This window comes from Vipera berus, assembly GCF_964194415.1.
Source record: "Vipera berus genome assembly, chromosome: 2".
Classification (NCBI taxonomy): Eukaryota; Metazoa; Chordata; class Lepidosauria; order Squamata; family Viperidae; genus Vipera; species Vipera berus.
The window spans coordinates 29,362,894-29,374,418 of NC_138203.1; the positions used below are offsets into that span (position 1 = coordinate 29,362,894).

At 35.0% G+C, this 11,525-nt stretch overlaps 1 protein-coding gene across 1 annotated transcript in view; it reads left to right on the plus strand.

Moving 5' to 3' along the window:
• The window catches only part of RNF180 (ring finger protein 180), a 50,856-nt gene extending 45,939 nt beyond the window's left edge, over window positions 1–4,917 (plus strand). Inside the window, 1 exon segment of the mRNA XM_081315721.1 lies at window positions 1,843–4,917. Within this exon segment, the coding sequence (XP_081171847.1) occupies window positions 1,843–2,042 (200 nt within the window). The 3' untranslated portion in view covers window positions 2,043–4,917.
• Window positions 4,918–11,525: the final 6,608 nt, after the last annotated feature.

Sequence of the window (11,525 nt, forward strand, 5' to 3'; positions counted from 1 at the left end):
GTTAATTGAATCTCAGTTCCAACCTTGGAGAAAAGCCCAACTCTTTCCAGTTCAGTAAAAGCAGCTCACTTTGGAATTCTTTATTCCAACATTACACATAAGCAAGTAGATTTTAGAATCTGAAAACATAATAGTCTTAATTTGAATTGAATCATTATATTACCTAACTTTAAGGTTCAGGGTAAAAGAAACCAATTTAGAAAAAAATATATTAAAATCATTATGAAAAATAAACATAAGAAAAATCTGCCATCCGAAAAAAGTTCTGCTTATTCAAGACCACATCGTGATTGTTTGAACCACAAACTATTTGGCATAGGTGGATCTAACCACTCACCAATATTCAGGTCTATCGTTTGCCCATTTAAATGTAAATCCTCTGGAGAATCCAGAATATCCTTAATGTGCTTACATGACACAGATTTAAAGCCAGAGCGTGTGTTAGAATTTTGAAGCTTTTAAAAATGTGAGCCTATAATTTATACTTCAGATTTGTGATTGTGTTTGTTTTCTTCATTTGAGGAACGCTGCATGTTCTCAGGTGAAAAAAATTGGGTTAGGCATTTATATCTTTTTCTGCCATCGGTTTTCTGTGTTTCTATCTTAAGAGTTCATTTGTTAGTAAATTCAAACCATCTTGAATGAAAACATTTTAGAGGACCAAATGAAGTTTCTCAGCCAAGCAAATGGAATGACCTGTTTTCCTTTTTTTTGTGTAGAGGTGGAAAGACCACTTTCCACGTTGAATTAAGAAGGTGACAAAGAAATGGCACTGCATAATGATATTTTTATTTATGTAAGAAATGGAAAAATGGCAATTTAATAAATGCAACTAAATTAAACATGCCCTTATATAATAATAGCAATAATAATATTCACACTGGTGCCAGATCATCCAATCTCAAAAGCTTTTCTGAACAGTCAATTTTTTTCAAGCTTCTGAAAAACTAGGAGAACATAGGACATACTTGCTGTGGCAAGCTACTACAGAGAATGCCTTCTTTTGAGCACCCTCCTATTTTATTTCTTGGAATGTAGACTGAGCAGGATAGTGGAATTTGGTTGGGATGTGAATTTTAAATCTTGAATTATACATGGAAGCCAATTCAGTGCCTTCAGCAGAAATATTACATTACATAATGAGGCTTCTCAGCAAGCATACGGGCTGCTGCATTTTGCATCAACTGAGTTTCCAAGTGCTCTGCATAGGCAGCTCCACATAAAGCAAATTACTGTAATCCAGCTGGAGGGAACAAGCCTGTGAGTGACCATACCCAGTGCCTCATTTTGCACTAGTGGAGCCAGATGAAGTCACTCTTGATCATGGTCTCCATCTTCGTTTTTAGCAGGAGAATTCAGAAGTACTTCCAAATTGCCAGCCTGTTCTCCATTATTACATTAAGGTGGTACAACCCCAGAGTCAACAGTCTTCTAAAGAAAAGGTCATTCTGTCTTGTATGGTTGAGTCTGAACCTGTTTCTTTGTTAATGAGACATATATAGTCACCCATCTTATGTATCATAACTGACAACTAGTTATGACAACTAGAACAGGGGTAGGCAACCTTGGCTCTTTTATGACTCGTGAACTTCAACTCCCAGAATTCCTGAGTCGGCTGTGCTGGCTCAGGAATTCTGGGAATTTAAGTCCATGAGTCATAAAAGAGCCAAGGTTGCCTACCCCTGAACTAGAACAAACACAAAATAAGCAATAAAATGTCCTTTCCTTCTTTGTGCATTTTCATTTCTATGTATTGTGCATATATACAAAATAGTTGTAAAGGTTATAAAACCAAATTATTTTCCAAAAGCTGTTTCATTAAATTGTTTTATATTCATCCAGCAGGTTTTCAGAGTACAGACTCCTTTACACGAAGGCATTTTCCACATGCTGCCCACAGAATGGATTATATGGACTTTGAGGACGATAGCCGAGGTTGGCGATTTGACATGGACATGGTGATAATCTACATTTATGCCATCAACTGGGTTTTGGGATTTATCGTGTTTTGTTTTCTTTGCTATTTTTTCTTTCCTTTTTAAGGATTTCTGTTCCCTATTTTGTATGTGAGTGGTGAAACAAAATATAGACAATTCTGGATTAAAGAATGAAGATGATGTACAATCTTAGGTCTCCTGTATAACAGTGATAAAGCTGCACAACAATAATTCACTTTGTTTTTTTGGTTTTCTAATTTTTATTATATTTTGAAATGAAAAAAACATTTGCATATTAAACATGTTAGATTGCTTTTCCTAATACCTGTTAAGATGGCCTGGTGCTTTGAGTCTGTATTTGCAATCTGTACGTAAACGTGGGTAGCTTCATGAATGAGTATTCATATAGCAGTGAATCCTCACTGACTACCTTCAACTTCTACCTGATATGTATAAAATACATATACAAACTATCACCTCACACTTAATGGTTTCTGTTTCACATATTAAATGCTTACGTTCATTTGAAATATTTTTCTCTTCAGCTTTGGAATTCAGTGTGATATTTTTTCTTTATATCCAGTACTTATTGTATATAATGGTCATGTTGAGTCTCAGTTTTCCACCTCTTGAAATCAATTCATGACTTTCATGAGAGATTTTTTTTGTAGTAAAATGTATTATGTACTTTAAGATATATGGGATATGACTTGGGAGAAATTTGTTAGAGAAATGTGTACAGTACCTATGGTGGTTAGTATTTCAGCAGGGACAATTGAGATGTCTTTTTATTTGTGGATGTCTGTGAAATTACTCAAAAGACTCATTGGTTTGCCTTACTGATCAACAGTGTCTATGCTAAGATATTAAATAAACAAAAATCAGATTTTAAATTTTCTACCTATGTATATAGAATCAAGAATAATTGATTCTTGTACAAAGGGGAAGGAAGGAAGCAGCACTTTATTCTAATTTTATCTAGTGCAGAGATGAAGACCTTTAGGTCTGTATATTTTGCTGTTTCTAATGTTTTGTGATCACCAACCCATTTTCCCCAAATGTGGGAAGATGAAGGGAAAAGAGAAGAGAGAAAAGAGATGGTCAGAAAGAGAAAGTCAGAAGCTCCTCTGATCCATGTTGAAAACGTCTGATTCCTGACTCTTACATGATTGTCCTATAAATTCTGTTTGTAAGAAACCTTGAACATCTGACATGTTAACTAGCAACCTTGACCTGGCTGTTGGAACTCTGCCTTGGATTTGGACTATTCTGCGTGCTCCTATTGAAAACTAACTCTTCAAGTAAGCTTCTGTTTTGTTACATTCTTTGTTTGATGTTTGTCTCTCGAAGTAAAATTGCTAATCTCCATAGCAATGACGTTTAAGTGTGTGTGTGCATGTTTGAAATGTAAAGCAAGGTGCAAGATTACAGTCTGATTCAAAAGTTGAAACCAGAAGTTAGTGAAAATCAGTGGGTGTCTGCTTTGCCTGGTATACTCGGACTGCAATTCTGGGGAAAACCTGAGTTTAGGGTTATGGAACACATTTTCTAATAGTCATCAATTTCTTTCACTTCTGGAACAGTTTCCATCCCCCCAAAATGCTACAGAGTGGTACCATTTCCTTGCCTTGAGTAAAATATGAAGTTTAATTAATTAATGTATAATTATGCAGTGTATTTCATTTTTAAAAAATCTTTAGAAGATTAAAGCAAATTGTGGACATACTCTTAATAGTTCTGAATATCCTGAATTGGCTCTAGGAGTTGGAGATGACAAGTGTTAGCCTTGAAAGTATTAATAATTGAACATTGTACCTGCAGTTGATTATATGTAGATGTTGGGATCACGTTCTTGATTGCTGTTCTTCATATATAAGTAACAATTCTCTAAAATTCCTGGCCTAATTTATTTTCAAAGATACAGTGTAACCTTTCCATCTGAATAGTCATGATTTTAAGTAAATGAAGTTTTATCTATAAATTCCCATCTCTAAAATACTTGTTTCTAGACTCCAATAAATACAGTGACTTTCTCAAATGTCTGAATCCTGAGAGTTGGATATATACTGTAATCATAATCAGTATAAAAGGTTCTTAAATTATAATGGCAAGAATTGACTTTTGGATTCAGATGTATGTTACTGAACAATTGGGAATGTTACTTTCAATTTGAGGAGAGCCAGAAATTTTAGCAGTAGAAATGGATATAGTATTGATATATTTTTAAAACTGTGATTTTTTTTGTAAATACAATTCTGAAATATTGAGGCTTAAGTCTGTTAAGTAAACTATCATGAATATGCCGTTTGATATACTAGTGAGCCTTCTGAGACTTTAATTTTTTGAATAATTTTTATCTTGGTTGTATATTTTTATCTATAATGTTATGGTGCTCATAGTAACTTTTAAATTTTAATCCTCATTAAGAGTGTTATTGTATGTTTGGAGCAATTAAACTAAGATTTTTTTGTAAACATAGTTTTAACTTTCATTTTTATGCATAGAGAACTAAGAAAGAGGTGCTGTTCATATAAAGTAAAAAGCTTTTACTGATATGCAAGCTCTACGTGAAAAATTAAGGAGTTCAACAAATGTAATTGTAAATTTCCCATTCCATATCTGCTTTGCAGCACTAATCCAATAACATCAATACATAGCAATGATTATAGTCCAATACTCTTTAACATTTTTTTCTGTTCAACCATGTCTGATTCTCAAGAGACTGCCAATGCATCTATAAGTGTGTAGGGATGTGTGTATGTTTGTGTGTATGTCTATGCTTTCATTAAGACTGTATTTGAGAGTTACAGTTCATACTGTGTCCTGGTGATGGTTGGCTACAACTTTGAGCTGCATCCAATGTTGATCTTCCATTATTAGATTATAATTATTGAACAAACATAATTTTTAAACAAGTTCTCATCACATATATACAAACTTACATGTGCATAAATGTATGGCTAATAGTGAAACAGTTGAACAGTTCATATAATAAAAAATAATAAAATGGCATGTATGAAGTAACACAATATACACTGTTGTTTTTTCGCAATTTAGGAAATGACAATCTTTGATTCCCAAGTGGGGTTTATCATCTCAGATCTTGTATTCAGATTTACAAACAATAGAACATCATTAGCTTGGCAAGCCTCACAGTGGCAAACACTGAGAAATTATTAATTCAAGCTAAAACAGAAAGGCGATTATTCATTTTATGAAGAGAAAATAGCTTGTTGGGATACTTGCCCTCTAGCATGTGAAAACTAACTCACTAGTTTTCAATATGCTAACCTAAAAATATTTATAAAAAGGAGAAATTACCTAAATATCCAAATATGATGTGGAACATGTTACCACAAAAACATCAGATTTGAAAAGTAGGCCAGGAAACACCTGAATGCTTGTGGAAATGTAGCAAAATGGCAGAACTGGTCAAATCAGAGAATACAGATAAACTAGATGAAAGAAGAACAAATGTAGAAGAATCGTATCTGGCTTGTTCAAAAGCAGTCATAAAGAGTTGTATGATCAGATTGTGCTCTCGTTAGAAGATTTTGGGGAGGGGGTAACTACATTATAAAGTCAAATATATCAAATATATAAAGCTTGCAAGCATAATTAAGATAATTGTTATCCTGAGAAAACCAACAAGTTAGTTTCTGCACAATAATCTGATCATTATCAGAAAGGATTGAAAATACAGCACTTTTATGCAGTTTTTTTGAAGAGGTTTGCCATTGCCTTCTTTCTAGGGTAGACAGACAGTAGCTGATCCAATGACACCCAGATGACTTCATGCCTAAAATGGGATTAAAACTCCTGATTTCTTGGTTTCTAATCTGGTGCCTTAACCATTTCACCAACCTGGCTTTATTAGAAACAAAATTAAAAGTTTTATTAGAAACAAAAATAGTATTGCTGACAATGTATGATGTATAGTTGAATTGATACTCAGCTGAGCACAGCAAGATTGGTATGAATTGATTTTCAATAATACTGTGTTTAGTTTAACCAGATTAACCTAGTTTAATATAGCCAAATTATATAGGTGTTCCTATCTCGCATGATTTCTGTCCCAGATGACAGAAAAAATCTAGAGCTTTTGTATCTCTCTGCTCCTTCATCTAGATTTTTGCAGACTGGAAATTGTAACCATACATATAATATGCAATGGATACTTTTGAATGTGTTAATTTTTCAAAGGAGATTTAATCTTTGATGAAAAAGAGCCCATTGGCAATAATCAAAATATAAATATACATTTATAAACCACAGTATCAGAAAACATAGTAATCAGAGAATTAGTAGTCCATAATTTATTAGTGTGGTAATGATGAAGAACTTCTATAAAACATTTGCTCAGCCCAATGTTAGCTGACAGTCAATTCAACAAGAAAACAATTGTATCACATTGTGTACCTTTTATATTAGTTTGGAGTGCATAAATTTTCAAGGTAAAAAGTAGGGCAAAGCAAGTAAGTCTTAAGAAGATAATATTCAGGGAGACAAAAGAAATATTCAAGTGATTGTTTCAAGTCCCTTGAACAGTAGTAATCTTGCTACAACTCTTAATATTTGTAGACTTTTATCAATATCTTTGAGAATGCTATAACTTACATCAACTCTATGTAAAGAAATTTAGAGCTGACCTTGGGTATAGGGAAACTATAAACAAGCTGTTAAGAGGGAAAGGGATGAAAGATCCACAAATAGGAGTTTCAGAAATGTTTATATAGTCCTAAGAATGAGGAGTTGCATGAGAAAGAAATTCAAAATAATCCTGTCTTGATTTGTTTGATAAAAGATGGAACAAAGACAAACTTGGAGGATTTTTGTGATGGTTTCTCCTGACCCCTGCTCAAAAGAGGAAGAGCCAACCAGGAATTTCAGAGAAGGGCATGGGGGAGTGTCAGGAAGATTCCAAGTTCTCTGAGAAGGGAATAAATGGGTCAGAGGAAGAGAAGAAGCCAGAAACCTCAGAGGGGCTGTTGGGAACAACTGGATGAGTTCCTATTTGAAGAAGAAAGGGGAAAGGTGCAGCTACAGCTGGTCAGGTGCAGTGGAGGTCAGTGAGGCTACTTGTGGGGAGGCAGCCTCACCCCTCCTAATGAGTTATAGTGGCTTACACTTCCAGTTACACTGGAAACAATGGTTCAATTTCCTACTGTGTCTTGGTTCTGGCTTCTTGTATTCCTGTCTTGTTTCTTGACTGCGCTCGGACTCTGGATTTGGATATTATGCCTTTGGACTCGTGCCTAAACTTTGGATTTGGTATTTTGGTTGGTTGACTTTGTGCCAGACTTTGCTTTATTGGAACTCTGGGGCTATTTGAAGGCATGTTTAGTGCAAAAGAAGCTGGTAGTATTTAACTAAAGCCTTTCAACTCTTTGTGCATGTGCGTGTGGCCTAGAACAGGACAATTTTCAAGATTCTGACATTCTACAATAAAGAGCATTCCCGGAGCATTTCTGCGGTGGCTGTTCCTTGACCTGGAGAAACTTAAGAAAAATTTCGACACTTTTCATGATTTGAAAAATCAGTCTTTCAGCCAGAGGAAAACAGCTGGAAATGGATATTAATTGAACAAATGGATATTAAGTGCAAATCACTTAAGATATATTTTGGTTAAAAAAGATATTTTAAACCAAAATTATTGATATTATTAAGAAAATGTAACGAAGATGTTGATATTCAATTGTGTGTGTGTGTGTGTGTGTGTGTGTGTGTATCAACAACAATAAGAATTGTATTTTCCTAATGTGTGAAAATCTGTACTACCGGAAGAAGAGATGGTGTAATATTGGGCCTAGATTGAAGAAGTTAATATGTACCACTGAATTACTAATGGACTCAGGACAACACATTGTTTATTAAGTACTTATGATTGTAAAACTAGAAAATTAATAAAATATGTATAAAAAAGAGGGAGGGATACAACATCATCTATCTTCAATCTACAACACAATCCTGTAATCCAGACATGTCAAACAAGGCCCAGGGGCCGGATGCGGCCCGCGAAGTGGTTTCATGTGGCCCGCGAAGCCATCCTGGAAACAGTGAGAGAACGGCCCCCACTGCCTTGGCCCTGGCCCAGAGACCCTCCTTCTGCCAGAGACCCTCAGATCTGTCCCACTCCTGCCCAGGCCCCCATAGGCACCCTTGATGCGAACGATGTAGAGCTGGCCACGCCCACCCAGTAGGCCATATGCACTCTTGCCACGCCCACCCAGTAGGCCACGCCCACCCTGGCCACACCCACCCGGCCCCTTGAGCGCAACCGCAATGCTGATGCGGCCCTCAATGAAATTGAGTTTGACACCCCTGCTGTAATCAATTCCAAGAAGGCTCCACGCCCATTTGCACTACTCAGGTGACCCTGACGACAGAGGTAAGCCTCCAGGTGGCATCCACTACTCTAAAAGAATGCAAATGACCAGCCTTTCTACAAGGAGTATAAATCCTTCCATTCCCCACCATCCAGTCAGACCTGAAGAAGCTTCTTGGATGAAAAGCGAAACATCTTCAAAGAGAAAAAAGAAAGTCCAATTGCCTCATGAAAAAGCACCTTTGGGACTTACCCAGAAAGGGAATAGGTGATAGACATGTGTTATATATGTCATTTTTAATCCTATTGAAAGAAATATTGTTTTATTGTATGGCATAACAAATCTAGCTGGAATAGCCATTAATCCAGCGTGCCCCCCCCCCAGCTTTTGGGCACCAGGGACTGATTCAATGGAGAGAGGTTTTTCTGCGGACCAGAAGGGGGGCATGGTTTTGTGTTCTGCCTGCATCCAATGGATAAGGCTTTGCTTGTTTGTGTGGACCTTTTTCTGGCAAGCCACGGCCTGGTGCCAGTCCACAGCCCAGGGTTTGGGAACCCCTACATTAATCTGTTCAATTGGGACTATAGTGTAGCAGAAAAATCCCACAGTGTCTCTATCAAGATAGGTTTGTACCTCATCAACTGAACTGATGTCATCATAAATTGGTACTAAATATGCTAGGACAATTTAGGATTTTTTAAAAAAGAAGACCAGCTTAGCTTATCGTGATGTCTTGATTTCCACAACTGTATAAAACAATTTTATATTTCTTGCCTATTAAGCACCTAGGAAATATTCAGAAGTTGGAGTGTTTGCCATGGAATTCTTCTTTGGTTGTTTATTTCCATCACAAATAATTATCTGAACCAATAGTTAGGCTGCCAATGCTCAGTTAAGTTAAATTTACCAAATAAATCAAGTTTTGATAATAGTTGTGTCCCTTTGAAATCTTCCAAGCTAGTCATTTTCATGGAAAGATCTGCACAAATGATTAAAACCCGGACAATATGTAATGAAAATATAAATATTTGTTATAATCTGCTTGTGTTATATTTCATCAGTTCACATGAAATAGGTACAGAATTCATTAGCCTAATATTTCATATATTCCTTTTCACTCTTATATCAAAACTGGAGTTGTATTATCCATTTTTCATTTCTCATGAATAAATATTTAATTTAGGGAAAATGTCATATTGAATTTCTTTGAAACTGGATGAATACTATTTTATCCCAATCTGTATACAGGTTTCTTTCACATTATGTAAATTTGCTATTATAAAATCATGAATTTCAAGCACTTTGGAAAGATTTGGTCCTTTTGATTTTTCAATGTTATTTTCATCTCAATTTAGTGAATGTTTTTGTTCTTTTTACATCAAAGGTGTATATGTTTTACTTCTTTCATGGTTATCCATTTATGTGTGTACCAAATAACACTGTTTCTAATCAAATGAATAGTATCTGACATAGAATTTAAAGAGTAAGCAATTACATTTACTGTATGTTGTCATATAATTCAACAAGGCTTTTTATGATAGAAGTTACTCTTCTCCCTTCACATCAGGATTCTATTACACTTTTTAATTAGCGTAAAAAGTGTATTAGGCAGGATTTTTAATGGCTTTTTCATTTTATCTAGTCCCTTTCTATTGCCCAACTGTATCTCAAGCACACTATTCATGTGGGTGATAACTGGGCAACACAGATGGAGATGTACTTTAATCACAGTTGGTGTATTACTTAATTGAGTCCAATAATATTTACTAGCAAGCTGCTACATTCTTGTGGAATATATTCATCTCAGCAGGAGATAATTTACTTTGAACCTGCCCACTGTCCTCATAACGTAAGTACTTATTTGTAGATGGCAGCCTGACTTAAAATCATGCTGTCATCCTACATAGATTGGAGAACAAATATGCACACCTGTACATCGGTAGATCCCTTATGCACGGCTGAAGTCTATACTTCTTACAAATGTCCAGTTATCTGAAGATATTTAGTGCTTTCTAAATTTTTAGTTAAGGCATATAAACATCAGAAGTCATCTGCGGACCTGAAAAGGTCCTTTTTGGGATACACATAGTGTCACAGATGGAAGTGAGCACCTCACTACAATTTAGATACTTCTGGATTTCCAAGCTGTTTCCAATTATTCCCAATTCAGTTACTTGAATGTTTCCAAATATATCTTTTTTAGGACTGGAGAAAGATAAACCACTGTATCTCTCCAATGTCACCTTCTGCAATCTCTTGCAGATCAATTAAGAACTCTGAATTGCATAAAGTGACTGTACTTTATAAAATGCCATAAAGTGCATTGCAAGATGATTTTGCATGAATTAATAATAGATGGGTTTAAATTTAATGAAAAAAGTGAGTTGAATGTTTCTACTTAGGGTCATGTTTATTGCATCAAACAATGTACAAACATTCAAAATTCTATATAATTTATTAAGTGAACTGAGACAGTATTGGTCAAAGGGACAGTGAATAGCCGCAGTTTATTTTCTAAAACCTGCCAGAAAAATATTCAACAATTATATTCCTAAAATCAGACATACTGAGCTTAATAGAACCTATTCCCAAAGATTGTGCTCTAAATATAGAATAGTAGTAATAACATATCTGAAGGTTTACTGGAAAATTTAACCACCAAATATGATTATCCCACATATCAAGTTACATTTTATATAGAATCATTGCTTATATAAACTTCCACTATGTTTGTCATTATATTCTTAGACTGGAAGCAAAGAAATGCAAGATCAAGATTTTCTTCTTCCATTGCCGCAAGAGAAAATAGTACTGCCCTAGAATATAAACATTAGAATATGCAATATGATTTTTACTATCTTACAAGAATATAACCAAACATCCCATAAAAGGAGCTTTAGTTGCATGGTTTTATCTGGAAGCTGTCATCCACTACTAAGAAGGGATCACTACATCACTACACATGACAATTTAATGTATGGGATCTGGTTCGTGTATTATATGCTACTGTAAAATGCTATGGACAAAATGGTTATGTGCAAATGCACAAAACATATGTACTATAGCTAAAAATATACAGATATTTGTGTATGGACCGAAAATTTCAATAAACTTGAGTTTATACAACAGCTACTATATTTTGAGTAATAGTAATTCTGAATACTTTGGAAGGCAGAGTTAGATGAGCTAATGAACTATTATTGTTATTCAATTCACATCAAGCTTTCTTTTACTGACTACTTGGAAGGTTAGTTTTCTCTCT